This window comes from Tupaia chinensis, unplaced genomic scaffold, assembly GCF_000334495.1.
Source record: "Tupaia chinensis unplaced genomic scaffold, TupChi_1.0 Scaffold144702_1, whole genome shotgun sequence".
Classification (NCBI taxonomy): Eukaryota; Metazoa; Chordata; class Mammalia; order Scandentia; family Tupaiidae; genus Tupaia; species Tupaia belangeri.
This window is the reverse complement of record NW_006204563.1, coordinates 3,223,655-3,245,511: the sequence shown is the minus strand read 5'-3', so window position 1 is coordinate 3,245,511 and position 21,857 is coordinate 3,223,655. Positions and strand designations below refer to the sequence as shown.

The following is a 21,857-nucleotide window of genomic DNA, read 5'->3' as shown; positions in this document are numbered from 1 at the left end:
TGAAAGGTAGTTAGCAAACTAATTATGATCAACTCCAAAACCAGATGGCCTGGATTTATATTTCTGCTCCATCACTTACAAGTTGTGTGAGTAGGGGCAAATTACTTCTCTGTACTTACTTATCCCATCTGTGAAAGAGGGATAATAATGCTATCTACGTAAAGTACTGGATGAGTACATAGCAAACACTACATATGTATACGTGTGTATGAAAGCACTATGCATATATGTGCATGTGTATGTACATATATAAACACGAGTACTAGTATGGCTACCTATTGGTTTGAAATGCCAGCTCTTGTTTGACGCTAACTACACTCCCTTCTTAATCTTCCTGACTGTCCCGACTTGTCAACCAAGAGCATTTTGCCTCCAGCTCACTCCTGGCATGTATCGCACCTTTTACTGCACACACTTCTATCTCTTCCACTAGGCTTCTAATTTTTTTTTTTTTTTTGGAGAGATTTTCACTGTAGGGCGCGTGCGCTCGCCAGACAGACAGAGAGAGACATAGAGACAGAAAGTGAGAAATCACCCCCCAGGGGGGATGGTCACACCACAATCCCTTCTCCTCCATTCTCCTCTCGGGATCTTGGGCACGCACGCTCATGCGCCCGGCGTGAGTTTTAAGCCACCGGGTCCGGGACACGAACCGCGGTCGACTACGTGGGAATCCAGCGACATAGCCATTACGCTAGCTGCTGGTTCCCTAGGCTTCTAACTTTTTAAGGGTTTAGACTTTTCATCCTATAATACCTAGTTCTTCATACATAGAAGGTTGAATAAAGTCTTGTTAGATCAACATAACGAACAGCAGTACTTAAGCATTACAGTTATGAAATTCTAAGGTCATATATGTTTACCTGGGTTTCATCCAAGTTTCGCCCAATGATATCCACAGCTGCCGTTCATCAGGACTGACAGTATAATTTAAGAAATCAATTGTATCCTTGGTCAACAAGGGGCTGAGGACTGACCTGGCTAGTTCAGGCCCTCCTGTTGCCTGCACCACCTAAAACGATAAGTCATATTTTAGTGGAAGATGACTATTAATTGTGTATTTTTGAAATGTGTAGACAAACACCCACGGTGAAAACAAGCATTCTTTCTATAGGCTCAGATTAAATGCTGATGCTGCGCAATGCACTGCTGAACGCAGAGCAAGATCAACTTTTCCAGCCCAATGGTGTCTTCTGATCTAAAATGAAAGCCAGTAGCCTGACAGTTTTAACAGTATTTGCCCACTGGCTGCATGTGATTCTATTTTTCCCGAAAGATATGAATGGTTCTGCAAAGAATTCTAAGTCAGGTGACATAACTATCACTGCTTTTTGTTTTTACATATATATCTACCTCTCCTGGTAAATCTACCATGCCAAAATCTACCATGCTATATTGAAAAATATAGGTCTAGAAATGAATACCATCGAGAATAACAGGGATCAACTGCCCAAGACTGTGCTTATACAGACGTACAAAAATAAAAGGACCCAGGAAGAAGGATTAGAAAAAAAATGAAAACTGGTACTCTGGACCTATGGCGTTTTCCCCAGAGTTTAATTCTAGGAAATTTATCTGACTTAATATAGATAATTTGAGAATGATTAAAACAAACAGATGCAATAAAAAAATTAAACGATTAAAAACAAACAGATGCAATGCCCCGATAAGCAAAATGATGATAAGTGGATGTTCAAAAACCTGCCCCAATTTTTCTCTCAGGAGGTGTCCCTGGCTAAGGAACGGTAGCTATCTCCGACAGCAGAAACCAGAGCTCTTTTATAAAAGCTCACGTTCTCAGTGTGGCAAAGAAGAGAAGAGACCTCTTTGAATGAATGCTCCAGGTTAAGATCAATTTCTCTGCAGTCATCTGGGAGTTCTCAGCACGCTATGCTGTCTTACACTTCTGTGCATTTGCATGTGTCATTCCCAGGGTCCCAGAAGGTCCCTCCTCCGTCATTCAGAACTCTATTCAGGTTCCACCTTTCCTGAAAGCCTTTCTTAACCCCTCCGTGTAACTCTGATGTGCCTTCTTCCACCCCGCACCCAGTGTTCTCAAAACAACTTATACCTATTAGTAACACAGTACATCATAATTTACAGCTTCTTTTTCATTTCTCCTTCTTCAAGACTTGTACTAAGACTTACTTAACTTGAATTACAAGAGATGCAGTGTTAAGGGGCTGAATGAAAATAAATAAAAGAAAACGTGGTGGATAAAGGAAATAGGTTAAATCTTATTTGAGAACAAACCTACCCTGACTACCAAGCATATCAATTTTCAACTTCACTTCTAAGTCCTAAACGCACTTCTGGTACATACATAGGGATGACTGACAGGGAAAGTATGAATGTAAAGTAGCAAAATATTAACATCTTTGGTTTTACAGAGGGAAGAAAAAATAAAATGAGACTGTTAAATGCAAGTCTATGGGCCACAGTTCCTCTCAAGATGTGAGTACGCAGGTGTGCACACACAGGTGCTGTGGGTGTGCTAGTGTGCATCTACATGCTAAGGGAGAAGGGAGAGACTCACAACCATTAACGTTACTAAGGTCTGCTTGGTCAGTAGTAGGCCCTGGATAATTGTCCTTCTCATCCCCATGTCAAGTAAAATGTCTAGGGTCCCATAGGAAGAACTTTAAGTGGAGCATTGGAAGTTAAGATGACTGGGGAGATCATTAATAAGGAGACAGTTTTGAGAAAGGCAAAAATAAAACACAACCTATTTTTCAACAGTCTGATCAAAAAGACTAATTTGTAAAGGAAACCAGTCCCATTAGTTTACAGCTTTCTGCTGTGTCATGACTAGATATCTACTAAGGATCTGTGAAAGAGCACGAGAGAATAAGAGGAGGTGACAAAAACTGCTTTAGAAATAATGCTTCCTAATACCCAAGTCAAGATAGCATCAAAGGCATTTAAAGAATAAAGAATACAAATTCTGTTGCAAAGTTAGTATCAGTTTCTTTGCATATGTGTGGCCTTGATCTAATTTTAAAAAGAGCTCATGAAGCAAGAATTATTCAACAATAACTAGACAAGTAGAAATCTGATGCACTATATATAGCAACAACATATGGAAGCATTCATAAATTATGGATGCAGTCTTGGACTTTCATCTTCTAATCTCTTATTGCTCAGCTTCTGACATTCATGCTGATAATGTTGCTTATTTTCCTACATTTGTAAAGCAATACTCATTTCATATGCTACTTCAGGTCTTGTCTAGTTACCCCCCAGGGAAAGAAGGAGGAGACTCATCTCTTCCTGTTACTTAAGAGTCTCTCTTCTCTTAAATTTTTTCTAATATGCAAGTAAAATCTATAAGAAATGTTGAATTTGCTCCATTTTTGATAATATCAGAGAACTCAATGACCATAATCTTCATATGCTTTTAAAATTAATTAGATTTATGTGGTTACCATTCTTAATTTTTTTAAAAAAAGATCTAATCACATTACCAACAATTCTTGTAACTACTATTGTCATTCTATAAAATAATCACTTCTTTTGAGAGGGTGAACCACTCCATACACTCCTGCCTTGCCCCATAAAATGGGAAACTCTTTCCTCCTAGAAATGGTTTTGTTTGTTTGTTTTAGGTTTTTGCCATAGGGAGTGTGAGTTCCCCAGAGAGAGGTAGAAAAGGGGAAAGTGAGTAATTAATCCCCAGGGTTATGGCCACGCTGCAGTCCCTTCTCCTTCATTTTCCTCTTGGAATTTGGGGCACTCATGCCCACATGCTCAGCATGAATTTCAAGCTGCCAGGTCCAGGACTCAAAAAGCAGGTGACATATGGGAATTCAGCACCTTAACCTCCATGCCACCTGTTGGCCCTAGAAACGTTTGTTTGTTTTTTAATTTATTTTTATTATTCCAATTTATTTTATACATTCAATCATTGTACATCACTACAGCTTGTAAAATGAATTACCCAATATGAATACACTTCACACCAGCTCAGTTGAAGATATCATACACATTATCATCAACAGACAATTCTTCATTTCTGTATCCCCTAAGTGTCTTCCCTCTCTATTTTTTTCCTTGATTCTTTTCCTCTCACTCTCCCCCATTTCTATCCTCTTCCCACACCGTCTCCAGTTTCCATAACCATTCTCCATGCTTCTATATCCTCCAATCTTTCCATTTCCACCACAGACTGTGGCCAATCAGTATATATTAAATGGAGACATGCCATGTCTCTCCTTCATAGCCTGACTCACTTCACTCAGCAGTAAATCTTCCATATTAATCCACTTTCTATCAAACGCCAGGGTCCTGAGTAGTACTTCATAGAGTATACGTGCCACACTTTTTCAATTCATTCATCTGTTTGTTGACATTTGGGTTGGTTTCATGTCCTAGCAATCGTGAATAATCCTACAATAAACACAGATGTGCAAGCTGAGCATTTTCCTATCTCTTGGGTAGAAACCCAGTGGTGGAATTGCTAGGTCATATGGTAGTTCTATTTGTAGATCTTTGAGGAACCTCCATATTGATCTTTACAGTGGCTGTACTAGAAATATTTTTAAAAGAGATTCTGCCTTCCTTCTCTTGTTTCCCCCAATAAAAAGACAATATCAAATTTATAGAACTGAACAACAACAACAAAGTACCTCACAGACAACTCTGTTTTGGGATCTATGTGCAAAACCAATAAACATTCCATCTGTTTCTACAGCCATGTTTTTTCCTAATCCTAGCACTTTTCTGTGCGTACTCTTTTTTTTTTTTTAATTTCTTTTTTAAGGTTTTTGCCACAGGGCATGTGCACTTGCCAGAGACAGACAATGAATGACAGGGAAAGTGAGAAATCACCACCCAGGGGGGTGTGTACTCTTACATATTATCCTAATTCTCCTAGCTGTCCTGTCAGGCAAGATGATTATACATAATGTCAGCTTGGAAACATTACTATTATGGTATAAACAAATGTAAGAAATATAAAATGGGGAGGGAAGTATGTTACTGTGTCTATTTTTCATATCACTGTATATGCTTCACAGATCACAAGTAGACAACTAGTCATTACACAGAAGAAAGTTGTAAACTAATGAGACTGGTTTGCTTTACAAATTACTCTTTGTGATCAGCAAAACATAGAGCATACCTGGATTTTTAAAATCTGGAAAATGAAGACATGTATCTTGAGTCCTGGCCCATGATGCAAGTGGTATGACTTTCTGCTGGATAAACTCATGGGACCACCCAGTTCATTCACAAAGGGCATTGTTCCCGAAACATCGTTTTGTTAGGTTTAAAAATTCTATCTATGCAAAAATATACATCTATGAGAAGAGAAGCTTCTGAGGTGCAACTTTCTTATGTGTGTATCATTACACCTAGCAAATGTGGGCATGCCAAAGACTGAGAGGTGTTCCCTAGCATCCGTTCTTTTCTTCATTTCATAAAGAGAAGCCCCCGCACTTTAGAGGGCATATAGACACCCAGAGACCACATTCCTTTGCAGTTAAGTATGGCCATCTAAAGAAACTAGGCCAGTTGGAAGATGTAGGCAGAAATTATGTATTTAAGTTCAGAGTCACCTCCTTAAAGAGAAAATTGCTGTCCCTGGACTTTCTTTGCCTTCATATGGCTGTTATTAGCACATGGAGGTAAAGCAGTTTCCACCATAAAGTCATCTGACAGCATTACTCAACTCCTCCTATGGGAAACATTTCTTCATTTGAATTCCAGAATACCACAATTTCCCATTTTTCTTCTTCTATCTCCAATGTTATATGGCCAAGCATTAAATCTCTCATTAGATTATTTTAACAACCTCCTGAGTCCCTCCTTCACCTGAATTTCTAAACATTGCAGTTAGGACAATCTTTTACTGCTGAAAAATCTCTGTCAAAGGTCTACCATTGTTTCTCAGGAACGGCAAGATGTTTCTTTCTGTTACCTGGATGCGCCTCATTTCCTTTTAATCTTTTCCTCCCTCATCCTGCTCAAGTGAGAATACTTTTCCTAAGAATATGTTTTGCATGCTCCCACCTCAGAGTATTTACACTGGCTGTTTGAGGCTCTTCTTTCAGAAACCTACCTGACTCATTTTTTACTTCCTTTACTCCAATGACATCTTCTCAGAGGCTTCCCTAACCAGCCCTATGTAAAAAATAACACTCCATAACACACACACATGCAGGTGTGCTCTCCTGTGGCATTCCCTGTTTCCTTTCCCTGCTCTACTTTTTCTGAATTTCAGAAAACTGTGTTTTATTGTACATTCTGATTTAGCTTACTGGTAGCCCCTCTGTACTATAATAGAGTTCCAAGAGGGTGAGAATTTCTGTTTATTTTGTTCCTGGTGAGCTACTATAATGTCAAGCACATGGAGACGGTCAATTAGTATTTGTAGAATAAAAACATAAATGAATAAACAATTCAGTGACAGACAATTCAGGAGATGGAGGAACATCTCAATGAAAAGAATAGGGTCTCTGAATAGCTTCATTGAGCAAAGCTATCCAGCCAGCACTGGCCGTCTCATGACTAGCCTACTTAGTGAGAAAGAGAAAAATGTCTGCATTGTTCAAACGACTGTATATTATATACTAGTGTATACTGAAACATCAGTATCTGATAACTCTCTTTTCATTTCTCTAGATTTATAAGAAATTATTTTCTCATCTACAAAGTAAGGTTTTGGACTACATGATTTCTAAGGTTCTTTACACTCCGAGATGTCACATTTTCAGTGTTTACACAAATGGCAAGAGAAATAAAACTCATGCAGGATAATGAAGAAAAACTAACTCAGATACCTGAGGTTGTAAGACATACTAATAATAAGTACTTTATTAAATGAATAAAATCTCACCATATTTAATGGAGTGAATAGAAAATGAACCAAATCTGCAGCACTGGGATTCTGGATGTGAGACTTTAATTTAGCCTGTAACATTAAGGAGAAAAGACAAATTTGTTACTGTGATGTCATCAAGCAAAAGGTAGATACTCCAAAAGGTCTACGCAGCAGAAGCTCAGAGGAAGAGTTCTTCGCTAATAGCTCTCTATTATTACAGCCATCAGGATGAGCAAAGTAAAACTTATAAAAGTTATCAACAGTTTTTATTTTTTTTAAATTAGGATTCATTATTTTTCAACCAGGTCTCTTTAAGGATACATATCTTATGATTTGTTGCTTTATAAAGACAAAGCAAATCATACATATCAAAAATTCTATTGCAACAATTTCTCTCTTAATGTAATGAAAAACATTGAGCTAGCCTTTGATCTTTTTCATTTATTTCCTTTAATTATAAGTAAATAAATTTCACATACCAGAAGGTTAAATCCATGCTTGAATTTTTGAAAACAGTCAATAAATTCATCAGGAGGTGGCGGTTTTGCTCGCAGAGTTAAAACACCCTCTAATGAAATAAACCAGAGGGAGAGTAGATAAGAACAAAGTTCCAAGAAAATTTGTTAAATTAAAAATCAAAAATCACATTTATATCTGTAAAGTTTGGATGATAACATAAGACATGCTACCTAGTCACTCCCCCACATCTCATGGTCTGACTGTAATAAATGAAGTAGATCCAGAGTATAAAGATTTCTCTACCCTTAGGCACTATCAATTACTCATTTGGCTAAAAAGTATAAATATTATAACCTGTTTATGTTTGTCATTGTGTGTATTTTTGTGAGGACTTACAAAATCATTAAGTTATAAGCCTTGCTCTTAAGGGCCTTAAAATCTAAGAGAAGACACGAATCAGATAAATAACAGATACCAACTACATGTTAGGAGAAGAGACTGCATCTGGTTAGGAGAGGAAGAAATGTTTGAAGAAAGTAGCTTTTAACATAGAATTTGAGGGGCCAGCAGGTTGTGTGGTGGTTAAGGGAAATGGATTCCCACGTGGTTGACTGTGGTTTGAGACCCAGATTTGGCAGCTTGCTTTCTCACTTTCTCTCTCTCTTTCTCTCTCATTCTGTTCAAATTAAAATGAAATAAATACAGTTAAATAAAGATAATTCTAAAAAAAATTCTAAAATTAAAAAAAATAATAATAAAGATAGGATTTGAGGGCCAGCAGCCTGACGTAGAAGTTAAGGTGCTGGATCTCACATGGCCAGCTTTGCGGTTGGAGTCCTGGACCTGGGCCCTTGAGAATCATGCCAGGCGTGTGTGCGTGCATTCCCAAAATCCTTAGAGGAGAATAGAGGAGAAGAGACTGTGGTATGCTCATCCCCCCAGGAGGGTAATCTTTCACTTTCCTCTCTCTTTCTCTCTAGAGAGTGCCTGTGCCATACAGTAAAAATTAAAAAATAAAAACATAAAGGGATTTGAAAGATTTGTTCCAGGGCAATCTGGTGGGGAAACCATCACAGGTGGATACATAGTCACAGGTGGATACATAGCGTAAGAAAAAGCATAGGAAAAAGAAATCACCTGCATATAAAATAACAAGCAGAGAAACGTAAAAATATGAAAATGGAAGGACAGATCACGGTTAGATTGTGTGACCGGACCTCGATTGCCGAGGGTGCAAAGTTGGACTGCAATCAACAGAACATAGAATTCATGATTTTTAGCAGAAGAGTGACGTGTCCTATAGAGTTTGACAGAGCAAAGACTGAAGACTGCTTAGAAAGCTGGGTAGAAATGATGACAGCTTGAATGAGGTGCTGGTTATGAAAATGAAAAGGGAGAAGACTAGATACGAGAGACACTGAGTCAATAAAATCGATGCTGGCAGCAAGCAAGGGAATGACATCACGGAAGAATCTGTGGTTTTGAATTTTGGTGACCAAGGAAACAGTATACACTTTTTAAAGAATACAGGAGGAGCGAGTGATCTGAGACACTAGGAAGCAGTGACACTTAATTGCAGAATATGTGTAAGGGAGATACAGTCAGATAATCATATCTAGATGACAACAAAGCTAAGTGTCCTATTCTAGTTACACAGATAGGATCTAGTGAAATATTTGTAAGTCATCTGTAATGGAAGAGACACTTATTTACTTTTTTATATACATTTCAATCTAGAATTTTGTCAGAGGAATTATAAACATTACTATTATCATTTTATTCATTTTGAGGCCATTATAAAGAGCTGAACTACAGCATCCTTCAAACGTGACATATATAACTCTGTGAATACACTGTTTGGGGTTTTGTGATTAAAAAAATCTAATCTGGGCCAGCCCATAGGCTGTTGAGTAAGATGGCTGGAGCCCGTTGACCGCATGGTTCAAGTCTCAGACCTTATGACATGAGAATGATGAACACGTCAGGTTCAGTGTGTGTACATGCCCCAAATCCTAAAAGGAGAGAGAACTGGAGGAGAAGGGACTATAGCCTGACTATTCCTCCTGAGGGGCAGGTGCTTTCTCACTCCGCCCCCCCTCCAGTGAACACACAAAACTCTAGCAAATTAAAAAAGAAAAGAAAAAAATTCAAATTCATTAATAGTTTTAAATATTTTAATGACAAAAGTCAACTACTTTATCTAACAAAATAATAAGTTTTTATATTGACAATAAAATAAATCCAAACATGAGAAGAAAAGAACTATGACTTTCTTTAACAGACACTAATTTTACAATCACTAATGAAACTGTAGGCAGATTGTCACTAACTGAATGTGAGTCTCTGATTTACATAAAGCATCCTAGGATCTTTCTTCACTATCCCCAACTTGGGACCAAAATGGACCCTTCCCCGGGCTCATCTTACTCTTTGCCTAAGTGTATGCTGCTCTCCTAGAGCTAGAAAAGAGACCTTGGTTCCAGTCACAAGGCAGTAATTCTGCCAAGCACTGGAATTCAGAATGGTCTTCGAAGATTTAATAAAATCCAACTTACCTCCTGGTCCTTTCTTTTTACCTTTCTTAGTTTTCTTTCTTTTAGAAAGCTCAGAAAATGCTTCAGCTGCTTTTTGGAGTTTTGTGATAAAAAATTCAATGTCATCCAAAATGTGGTTTAAGATTTGCTGGAATTAGAAATTACAGAATAAAACAAAACTATTTTGCCTTAGGTGTACACTGTTAGTAATGAACAGAAAATTTAAAAAAAGAAAGAAGGAAAGAAATGCAAATTTCAAGTTTTCACTAATTCTAAGAAAAAGAATTGAACTAACTATACCTGTGGCTAACATCTGACAGTTACATTTTTTCTTTAGCATAATTTTACTCAATTTTAAATGCCATACAGAAAGCATTCACAATACCTACTCAGGTTATTAATTACTTTCAATTACTCTAATTTTCTCATAGCATTCTCCCACACAAAGGTGGGGAAATTCTAAGAAATATTTTGTTGGAAGAGCACTAAGCTTTTTTGCTTTCCTAATAAATGTTCTTATAAATCTGACAATATTATTCATGGAATTACAGGTATATAAAATTTTGAGATAACCTAATAAACACATAGCTAATCTACAATAATGGACACTAGCAAGATTTTCTATAGATTTAGTGATGCTCTACACTTTCAGGGATCATTGGAACAACTTGGGTTATCTTGTATTTTATAGCTTTATTGACTTTCTCTAATAGGTATGATATTTGACATTCTTCCAAATAAAAGCCTAGAGATTAGGGTCAAATAAACTTTTAAGTAAGACACGTAATAGTGTGAGGTAAAAATTCCAGATTTCAAATTCCGTTAAGTATTTCCTTCCAAATAGGCTGAGGTCATGAGTAGAGTATAAAAAGTAATTATATTAATATCATATGCTATGATTATTTCACAGGGCATTGTCATTGTGCATGTAGAAATAAAAGTAAATATGACCTTATTATTATTCATAAAGCATTAGAATTTATATATCTGTCTTTTTAAAAATGCCATTTATCTTTTATCTTTCCGGCATATATCCAAATATAGTCTTAATAAATGCCAAGAAGACATATTGAAGAGATATTTCGATTATGTACTACAAACTATGGGAAGAAAAAAAAAATCCTCAAATCTTAATTCCATTTAAATACTTTTAGAAATAGTTAATATGCTAGTTCTTGTACCACAGCCCAAGTCTACTTACTAAATATTGGCAGAAAGGCAAAAAACAGTTAAGTAGAAAAAATAATTCATAGGACCAGCAGTTAGCATAATGGCTATGTCGCTGGACTCCCATGTAGTCGACCGTGGCTCAAGTCCCAGACCTGGTGGTTTAAAGTTACGCCAGGCATGTTTGCATATGTGCCCAAGATCCCGAGAGGAGAATGGAGGAGAAGGGATTGCGGTGTGGCCATCCCCCCAGGGGGTGATTTCTTGCTTTCTGTCTCTCTGTCTCTGTCTCTGGAGAGCACACACACCCTTTGGCAAGAAAATCTCTCTCCAGGAAAAAAAAAAAAGAAAAGAAAGAAAAAAGAATTCACAAGGAATAACCACCACTGGAAAAAAAATACAGTTTCTACAAAATGCCTTAATTTAAAACAATCTTGCATTCTTGTTTTGTTTTGTCTTGTTTTCCTTAAGTAGAGTCAATGATACAAAAACAACTCTGTACTCACCACATCTCTGTCAATCCGAGCTGCCATCATCTCGGGTGTTTCCTCCTGCTCATGGTACTGCCTTGGTTTCTCAACTGAAGAAAGGAGAACCGTTAAGTCTTTCAACCTTTTGTGTACATAATGCAAATACAGAAAATTAAAATATAAACACTTCCTAGAAAACAATGCCATGTGTAAAAGAGAAGACTTCCACTGAATAAGCAAATCCAAATTGTGATCCATAAAATACATCCTTGACACTGAAAACCAGCACCTGGACACAGCTGAAGTATTGTCTTCACATGTTTATGATGTTCATTTATCCTGCAATGATGAATGTAATGTCACTTCTGCTCTCCTTTAACTATGCCAGCCACCTGTGGAATCAATCCTGACTTAGCACTCTCATTCCTACACAAGAAATATAAGCCATCATGTAAGCACCTACTTCTCAAATACCAGCCTAGCCCTAAAGCAATAGAGCACTCACTTTTATATTCCAACTATAACTTCAATAAAGCTTTGGGAATCCTTTTTTTTTTGTTTTTTTTTTTGAGAGGTTTTTGCTATAGGGCACGTGCGTTCACCAGAAAGACAGAGAGAGACAGAGAGACAGAAAGTGAGAAATCACCCCCCGTGGGGATGGCCACACTGCAATCCCTTCTCCACTCTCCTCTCGGGATCTTGAGCAAGCACGCACGCACACTCGCCCGGTGTGAGTTTAAGCCACCAGGTCTGGGACTCGAACCACGGTCAACTACGTGGGAGTTCAGAGATATAGCTATTACCTTAACTGCTGGTCCCAAGCTTTGGGAATCTTAAAAGTACAGTGCTTCTTTTTTTTTTTCCTTTCATTTATTTATTTTTACATTTTTCTACAAACATTTACTTTGCATAGCAAAAAAATTTTAGCTCATACTCCATAATTCTTGATAGTTTACAAACAACTTTCAAAATTTCAAAATACTGGAATTTTAAAGATAATGTTCAAAATATGTCTTATAATTTTGTATAATTTTATAACTCTATAACAGTGCTTCTTAAAACTCATGTTTTAATTAAACTTAAAACTCACAGAGCTGGCCCAGTCAGTGGCGCAACCTAACCTACATGAGAATGATCCTAGGTTTGTATCCTGGGACCTTTTTAAGCATGCTGGGCACACACACGTGTACCTATCTATGTTCTGGGTCAGCTAAGACAATGTGAATCATGGCGTGAAAACCTGTTGGGGGTACCTTTCTCCTTCTGTCTCTCTCTGTCTCTGTCTCTCTCTGTTTTTGTTTCTTTTTCCCTCTCAGTAGAAACCATTTAAATAATTTTTTAAATTATAGTTCTTAGTCTTTTTAAAAAGGATTATTTATTTTACTTTATTTATTATCGTTTTTTAAATATGACTAGAGAGAGAGAGAAAGAGAAAGCGAGAAAGCCAGGTCCAGGACTCAAACCAAGGTTGGCTATGTAGGAGTCCAGCATCCCTACCACCATGCCATGTCACCTACTGGCCCCTAAATTAAATAATTTTTAAAAGAAACTTACAGGGAAAAAAATCCACAATGTTAGACATGTGCATTTTAAGCCACATGCTTTAAAGAAGAATACCTATGGAAATTTGCAAATTAAAGAATAAATGTCTTGAATGCATTCAAGATGTTAAGGCTGCTCAGTGGGCTAGAGCACAACATTAGCCATGAGGTCATTATCATGAACTCCTTCCCATCGGTCTGTTAACACTACCACTAAATACAGAGAGCTGTTACAAATATTTCATGAAAAACTAGAAAATGTACAGATGAATTGGAGAAACGTCTCTGCGCGGAGGAAAATATAACTCACGGTAGATACATGGTCATGACATGACGTTCAAGACAGAGGACTGTAAAACATTGAAAACTGCATTGCTGTGATTCTGCTATGCTTACTTTACCCATACATAGAACACCGGCCAAAAAGAGAAAGAAAGAAGTCACTGAGTTTTATAAAACTTAATTGGTGGCTGTTAACTATTTGAAGATAATTAAAATTACATGTATAAATCCTGCCAGTTAGTCACTGTTTTACATATGGTTGCTTAGTTACTATCTTGATCATGGCATACTACAGAAAGCAGGAACATGAAGCCAAAATACAGCTATCAGAAATACTATATGACAGGTCTCAGAATATCATCCGGAGGGCAGAGTGAGAGAGAGAGATGGTATTTCTATAATGTTGTCAGGTCTGAGACACTATTAGGAAGCCCAGGGCTGCTGCCACTATTCTACAGAGGTAACTTTTTTTGAGAAAGAGAGATTTTGGCTACAGGGCATGTGTGCTCGCCAGAGACACACAGAGAGAGAAAAAACAAAAGTGAGAAACCACCCCTCCCAAGGGGAATGGCCACATCACAATCCCTCCTCCTCCATTCTCTTCTCAGAAACCAGCTAGAGTTTCATGTCACCAGGTCCAGGACTCAAACCATGGTTGTTCATGTGGAAGTCCAGCACCTAATCACTATGCCAACTGTTGAATCCTAGGGGTAACTTTTTAATTCACAAGAGACTCAAAGACTCAGCCTTAGTCAGCCAGAGCTTTTGGAGGGACCAGAAAGACATCCCTTTGGAGGGGGCTTTTCAATTAAAAACTGCTCTAAACCCAGACAGAACCTCATGTGGTAAGTGTTTTGTTTTGTTTTGTTTTGTTTTGTTTTGTCTTCGGTTTGGTTTTCTCGTTTGTGAATGAGAAGTTCTGAAACTCTTACTTCTCTGTAATTTAAACAAATGACATCATAGAGAGTATGAGGGAGTCTTCAAAATGTTCAAGGAAAATGCATTATGAGAAAAACTATGTATAGATTTCAATTTTTGTGCACCAAAATAAACTCATTTAAACCATTTTTCTTCAAACTTCTTGATGTTACTTATATTTTAGACGAAATCTAATGACCGTACAGAAAACTCTAGGTAAATATTCTCTTTGCTGTAAAATTTAGTTGATTTAACAAATGTTTTTACAAGTTGTTTGAAATGTCTGTAAACTCAAAATGTCTTATAGTGTCTCCACTTCAAGGAAGACCATTTTAACTTCTCTTAAAAACAAACAAAAAAATAGATCCTCTCCAACCAAAACAAGAACACCATAAGCATATGTAAAGCATCTATGAAAGTAGAAAAACTATTAATTTCTACCTAATCTCTTAAATACAACATTTTAAATACCAAGTAGATTTCATCGGAAATGTAAATAATCCCTGAAAACGGAAACTGTTACAAAAATTTTAAAAGGTAATAATTCTATTATTTTAATTTTGAAAATTGTACATGTCAAAGATTTCTTTCTTTCATATTTTTGAGAGCTAAACTTACATGTAAACCTCCAAAATACCTTTAAGAATATAAGAAACTGGACCAGCCCCATACCACAGTTATTAAGGGAACTGGATCCACATGGGTAAAAATGGTTTGAGTCTGGCTGCAACAGTTTGAAACATACACCAAGTACATGTGTGTGCATGCCCCAAATCCTGACAGGGGAGAGGAAGGGAGGAAAAATATTTGCAGCATGATCGTGTTCTACTGGAGGGTGCTTTCTCTCTCTTTGGTGAGTGCATGTGCCCTTTGGTGATTAAAAATAAAAAAATAAAATGAAAACAAGAATACAGTAGAACTAAATAAAATGAAAAACAATTCAGAAAACCAGTAACATGAGAATAATGGCCAAATATTTTAACATTCCGTGGTAGTAACTATTATGGGCATCATGAACTTTCTGATTCCCAGGAACCCATAAACTGTCTTCCCGTTTTATAGATGAGGTGGATATAGAGAGAGAACGCCCAAGGTCACACAGGTAGGCAGGTCCAGGTAGGACTTCAGAGCCCACCTTTTGATCCACTAAGATTCAAAGAGTCCAATGTCACTCACTGAGGCAACTGAGTTACAATGTCTAACTCTGCTGCTCAAGATCCCATTTGAAGAATATTTCATTAAATAATAAATGAGTGATTTAAGAAGTTCCACTGAAGTAGGAGTCAAAAAGTGAAAATGAAGAGACTAGATTAAATATATTCACAGGCATTTTCCAGTTATAAAACTTTTTAGTAAAACATTCTGATGTATAACAAGGCGCACTAAGTTCTATGCTATAATTGTTTTCAAAGAATGTCAAGGTAAAATGATGGCACACACGTAGGGCCTCTCGGACAAGCTGAGCTAGAGGATGAACGCTTCTTACTCCTTCTCCAAAGCCCTACCACCATCCTGACATCCTCTCCAATTAACCACCACAAATGTGTCCACAAAGAATGGTAGTTAATAATTAATGGAAAGGATCCGAAGTACAATCTTTTTTTTTTTTTTAAAGAGACGTTTGCTATAGGGCATGTGCACTCACCAGAGAGAGACAGAGAGACAAGAAAGTGAGAAATCACCCCCAGGGAGGATGGCCATAATGCAATCCCTTCTCCTCCATTCTGCTCTTGGGATTTGGGGCACACACACACACATGCACCCGACATGAGCTGTTAAGCTGCCGGGTCTAGGACTCGAACCACAGCCAACTACAAGGGAGTCCAGCAACATAACCATTTCGCCATCTGCTAGCCCCTGAAGTACAATCGTTTTTTAAAAACCTGATGTTCTCTTCTTTAGTATGTTTATCTATTATCATCTATTTAATTGTCAACTAAAATGTCCTCTCCTGGCATTAAATAAAAACTCTCATCTTGTTATCCTAGCATTATACTTATTTGTTTTTTAAGGTTTTTACCATAGGGGACATGCACTCGCCAGAAAGACACAGAGATAGAGAAAGGAAAAGTGAAAATTCACCCCCTAGGAGCAATCCCTTCTCTACTCTGAGATTTTGGGCATATATGCACAAAGGCCCAGCATGATTTTCAAGTTGCCAGGTCTGGGATTCGAACTGTGGTCAGCCATGTGGGCGTCCAGCACTTAACCACTGCACCATCTGCTGGCCCTAACACTATACTTATTGAATGGCTGGCCTAAATGTTCAGGAACAATAATCTTAACAATAGCCAAGCCTTAACTTTCCTTTATGTAAGATTTAATTTTTAAATCTACCCTCAAGCTTCAGCTCAGAAATGGGGGGAACCAGCAGTTAGCGTAATGGCTATGTTGCTGGATTCCCACGTAGTCGACCATGGTTCGTGTCCCGGACCCGGTGGCTTAAAACTCACGCCGGGCGCGTGCATGCCCAAGATCCCAAGAGGAGAATGGAGGAGAAGGATTGCAGAGTGACCGCGCCCTCGGGGGGTGATTTCTCGCTTTCTGTCTCTATGTCTCTCTCTGTCTGTCTGGCAAGCGCACGCGCCCTACAGTGAAAATCTCTCCAAAAAAAAAAAAAAAGAAATGGGCATTAAAATTTAAAAGCTGGGGCCACCAGGTGGCACAGTACTTAAAACTCTGGATTCCCATATGGCTAATTACAGCTCAAGTCCCAGACCTGGTGGCTTGCTTTCTCACTTTCTGTCTCGCTCTCTGGTCAAATTTAAAATAAATAAATAAATAATGATAAATAAAATTAAATAAATAATTTTTAAAAATAAAAAAGCGAGAAATATGTCTCAACCAAAAGTAAGTGTCCGTGTTTGTCCTGGAAGTACTCACAATCTCCTTGGTCAGCTGCCCAGGCAGACCAGGCTGCCACCCGACTTCTGACATCCACCTGAGTAACAGTCCCAGGCGGCATTGGCGCTGGGGCTCTGGGTGGAGGTGGTATACCAGGATCTGCTTTGGAAATCATCCTAAAGAAGGTGAAAACAAATACACATTTTACTATCACTATTTCTACAGCACATCAATTCTCTCCATTTATGCTATTAATTCTTCAGCCTCTAAAAGAACTACTCCAAGGGGCCATGAGCATTTGCTAACCATTCCAAATTATGTATATTTGCAAATGTATGTGAAATTCAAAAATACAGAAAAATTAAAATTCAGCTGAAACTAGATTGTCATTTCTTCTGAGTCTTGAGTGACTTGGGAAGTATCTAGATTAATTAAAGTCCCATTGTCTAATTTGTATTTCTTTAGGCTACCTTCCTTTAACACACCATTCATCTCCTACATGTATGATTCGGTGCAGTTGAAGCCATACCAGAGAAGGAGCAGGAGCAGAGACAGGAGAGGAAAGAAGGGATGAACACAAACTAACAAACGGGACAGTAAATGAGTGGAGATCACAGGTTGTAATCTGTAAAATATAACACTACTACCTCCATTGAAAAGAATGTTTCTAAAACTCTGGGCGTGAGGAGATTAAAAACAAATCAATTTTAACCCTTAATTTCTGTTCATGGTTTACCTCAGGGCTTCAGGCCGCCTCTTCTGTTTTCCCCCTTTACTATCACTGATTGCACTTTCAATATCTTCACTAATTAGATTCGCCTGCAATGAGAAACAAGTTATTTGGAAGGTTATAGATTTTTCTGAGTCCTGATATACAGGTTATACAGGTTAACACAGTAAAAGAGATTATGTTCTTTGTCTGAATTAATTAGTATCTTGATAAAAAAAAAGTCTTTCTAAAAAAAAATCTGTTCTCAAAACATGACTCCTGCAGTTTTTAATGATGAACTTTACAATGAGAAGATTTAAAAGCTGAAGGAAATTTTAAAGATGATCAAATTCTGACTTCTTATTTTTAAGAGAGCTGTCCTGGAATACAAAGACGTCAAGGACATACGTGTGCTGAAGACGACACTGGAAAAACATCTCCACCTGAAGAAGCCTAGGAGTCTTGCACACAAGGAGGATGCAAAGTAGAGTTCCCTCTCTTTCTCATTTCAAGAGCCATAAGACACTCACCAACTGCTGAAACCAATTCTCAAGTCTAGCAGATGCACTCTTAGTTTAAGGCAAATTCATTGCATGCCCGGGGTGAACCTTCAGACTAGGTTGTACCCTTCTCAATAACAAATTTCTTATTTCAGATAAAAATTAATATTTTTTTAACAAGAACATTTGATTAGGTTTTCTTGGGATCCAATGTGAGATAAGTAGCTAAGAAGTTTATTTTACTTGTTTGTGAAGTTCATCCATAGCAGTGATTGTTACAGTATATTACTGATAGATTGCTGCTCAGATGTATTCATCTACTTTAGTGCTGGCTTGTTCTCTATAATTATGTAGGTTTTCCCTCAAATATATATATTACAAATGCTTTTACAACAAGCACTGCTAGATATAAAATTTTAGAGCTGAAAGGGCACTTAAAGATCAGCTACTCTGCTCACCTTCTTTTATAATTAACAACACTGAAGAATACTTGAATGACATGGCTTGGCCAAGGGCACACGACTAGTCAAATGAGAGTGCCCATGCAACCAGCCCATGGTCATTTCCATGTGAACATTCTAGTTTCAATACGAGATGACAAATACCATGTCTCTGTCATGTGGAGTTTTAAAACGGAAGATATCCAGAACTCTGCACTTCTAGTGGGGCTATCATACCAGCACAAAAAATTTTACTACAAAGGCAGACAGGCATGTCATGTGGAGCCCCATAATTAGGAAACTTCAAAACTCAAAAGCAATATTACAAGATGATCCATATCAGAGAAATAGTTTCACATTTCAGTGCATTTGCAACTTCAACCAGTCACAGGGGTAAAGTCTCCCACGTGGACGGTGGTGCCTAGGAGTAAACGTGTGTAGCTGCTTCACAGTACACATGTTCTTAGGACAAAACGGTGTCTGGTAAATCCACTCGGACCCATTACTACTACCATCCCACATCATTAAGGCAAGCTCTTTTCTCCCAAAAATGAAATCCAGAAACTTTACTCAAAATAGTAACTTTGAGCTCCCAAAAGGACTTACAAAGCAGACACAAACCCCAACTTTGAAATGTCTTTTAACTCAGTCCCTTGTTTTAAAAATGTTTGAATTAAATTTCACTACATTTTATGGGAAAATATTCACTTCAACGTTTATTAATTTAATATCTCTAATTTTTACAAAACCCTTCATATACTTTTTGAATTTCAAAAGGTACTATGGTCTATAAAAATCTGATGGATATCACATATACAAATTACCTAAATGCCACAGTTTTTTCAAATAAGATTTTTAGAAAGTCATTTGTATCATAAAATTCAAAGAAATTATGAAATATAATGAATGCTTATAATCCATCTGTAGTAATGCAATGTCAAAGAAATAAAGAAAAGATAAGGACTGTGATAATCTCTCATAATTTATTTATATGTATATTTTATAATATAAAACCAAAATGGTAAGTTGCTGCCTTGTCACATTATCAATTAATGCAAAATTATATCCCTTTCAGAGAAATGAACTCAGAAAATAAAGACATGTGGGACCAGCAGTTATTGTAATGGCTATGTCACTGGACTCCCACATAGTCCTGGACCTGGTGGTGGCTTAAACTCATGCTATGTGCGTGTGCATGCATGCGTGCCCAAGATCCCGAGAGGAGAATGGAGGAGAAGGGATTGCGGCATGGCCATCCCCCCTGGGAGGTGACTTCTGGCTTTCTGTCTGTCTCTCTCTGTCTGTCTGGCAAGCGCACGCGCCCTATAGCAAAAAATATTCTCAAAAAAAGAAAAAAGAAAATAAAGACATGTAAGGTTAAAGGTAACTTCTAAGGTCCAATAAAGCATCACGAATTATAATTGTTTGAAAATTACAGTGCACTTTGAGATAGAAGTTTTCAGGACATAGCCTGTTACTACTGGTAACTATGCTCAACTATCTGCACATATCACTTGGGGATTACAAATCCGAAGCAATTATTCAAGTCACATAATTAAATGGTGAACATTAAGTCAATATTGTGGGAAATGTCTAAGTGCTTCACTGCAATAATCCAAGCTATGTGATTAGTGCAGAACAGAAATTGGATAGCATGATGATTGTCTACAAAGCATGCTTTTCTAACAGCTTTATATCCTAAGTCCAAAGCACTTGATAAGAATTTAACATACTATCTATACTTTAGAAAAATGGAGTGCATCTGATTTGTTAGTATCATTTTAAACTCCTCTTCACTTACATGGAATAGAAACCTAAGAAAGATATGGATGTTATTGTTTTCCTTATGAAATTCTGTGAATCTAAAATCCTAGTACTTATAGCCATATGATCAAAACAGGTCATTCTTGGTGCAGCAGTGATGTGCCACTCCCAGATCTCACATGGCAACTATGGTTTGAATCCCCGGCCCAGGCCACCCTAAACCCCCCCAGGCATTCATGAGCAGGCTCAGTCTGTTGACCTAGCCGTGGTGTGACCAGACGTTCTGAAGGATGCTTCTCTCTCCTCACATGGGCAAATACATGCTCAATCATGACAAGAAGAAAAGGCTGCTATAATACCTACTTAGAGGAGGAAGAAAAAATCCACTATTCTTTTACCTTAATCTCGTCGCACTGGAAAAGATGAAGATCTGGCTTGTTCTGGGTTGGCTCTTTACACACCAGGGCAAGAATGGAATCATAGCTGCATGAATGCATCACAGCTTGACAGTGCTGGACTGTGTTCAGAGGAAAATTCTCCAGTTCATTCTATAGATAAAGTAAACATTTTATTCTGTCCATCTTTTACCTACTTTCAGAAAATCTAATCCAATTGTACATGTTAATATTTATGGAACAGTCTAGAAAATAAAAAGAGTACAAACTGTACAAACTTGCCTTTGATTCCAAATCAATCAGGCTCACAGCTCTGTCATCCACTTGAAGAATCATATCTTGAGTCCACACTTTGCCCTTGGCATCAAGCAATTTCAGTTTCCTTATCCCGTCATCAACGGTTATCATAGCATCTTTCCGATCCAGAACAAAGGTAGTCAAGTGCTTATGATTGGCAAAAAGGAAAAATATTTATAATACAAATATATATACATGCATATATCTTTTCAGTACGTATTTGTCAAAAGAAAGTAAAATTAACCTAATTGAGATCCACCATCACAGAACTGAGGGACAAACCCAACATACCCTAGAACTTTACGATAATCTTATTGAGAGAATAAAATCAAGTGCGTTTTTGTTAAGTAGAGAAAATGATGCCTTGGTTCATGAGATACTTAAATCTGTTCATACTGAGCCATTTTAAACTATATAAACATAACATTAAAATCAAACCCTTAACGGGCTAAATAACATTTTCTTAAAATAAACTCTCTCCCATTTTATTGTATTGTGTTTATTTAAACGTCAAACAATGGCAGACAAGTTACAGGGCAGCTTCAAAACCATTGTCACCAAAATTGTTTTAGAGAACAATAGCAATTTGATTCCAATGACTATCAAACTTATCACTCCACTGACACCACTAAAAGAAAAAAAAACTATTTAAATTTAACTAAGCAAATTTGAGGTAGGTAGAAAACTAAAAATAAGAGCAATTTAAAAATTACATTC

General features: G+C 37.4%; 1 protein-coding gene across 5 annotated transcripts in view; it reads right to left on the bottom strand.

The window, feature by feature from the left end:
• EPS8 (EGFR pathway substrate 8, signaling adaptor) overlaps nt 1-21,857 on the bottom strand; it is a 209,188-nt gene that overhangs the window by 46,342 nt on the left and 140,989 nt on the right. For all 5 annotated transcript variants that reach the window (XM_006167330.2, XM_014583770.2, XM_006167332.3 and 2 more), the window contains 9 exons: nt 21,126-21,287; nt 20,847-20,996; nt 17,772-17,854; nt 17,075-17,211; nt 11,487-11,560; nt 9,835-9,961; nt 7,300-7,388; nt 6,836-6,910; nt 864-1,012 (listed from right to left, as the gene is read on the bottom strand). In XM_006167330.2, coding sequence (XP_006167392.1) covers nt 864-1,012; nt 6,836-6,910; nt 7,300-7,388; nt 9,835-9,961; nt 11,487-11,560; nt 17,075-17,211; nt 17,772-17,854; nt 20,847-20,996; nt 21,126-21,287 — 1,046 coding nt within the window. The remainder of the gene's footprint in view (nt 1-863; nt 1,013-6,835; nt 6,911-7,299; nt 7,389-9,834; nt 9,962-11,486; nt 11,561-17,074; nt 17,212-17,771; nt 17,855-20,846; nt 20,997-21,125; nt 21,288-21,857) is intronic.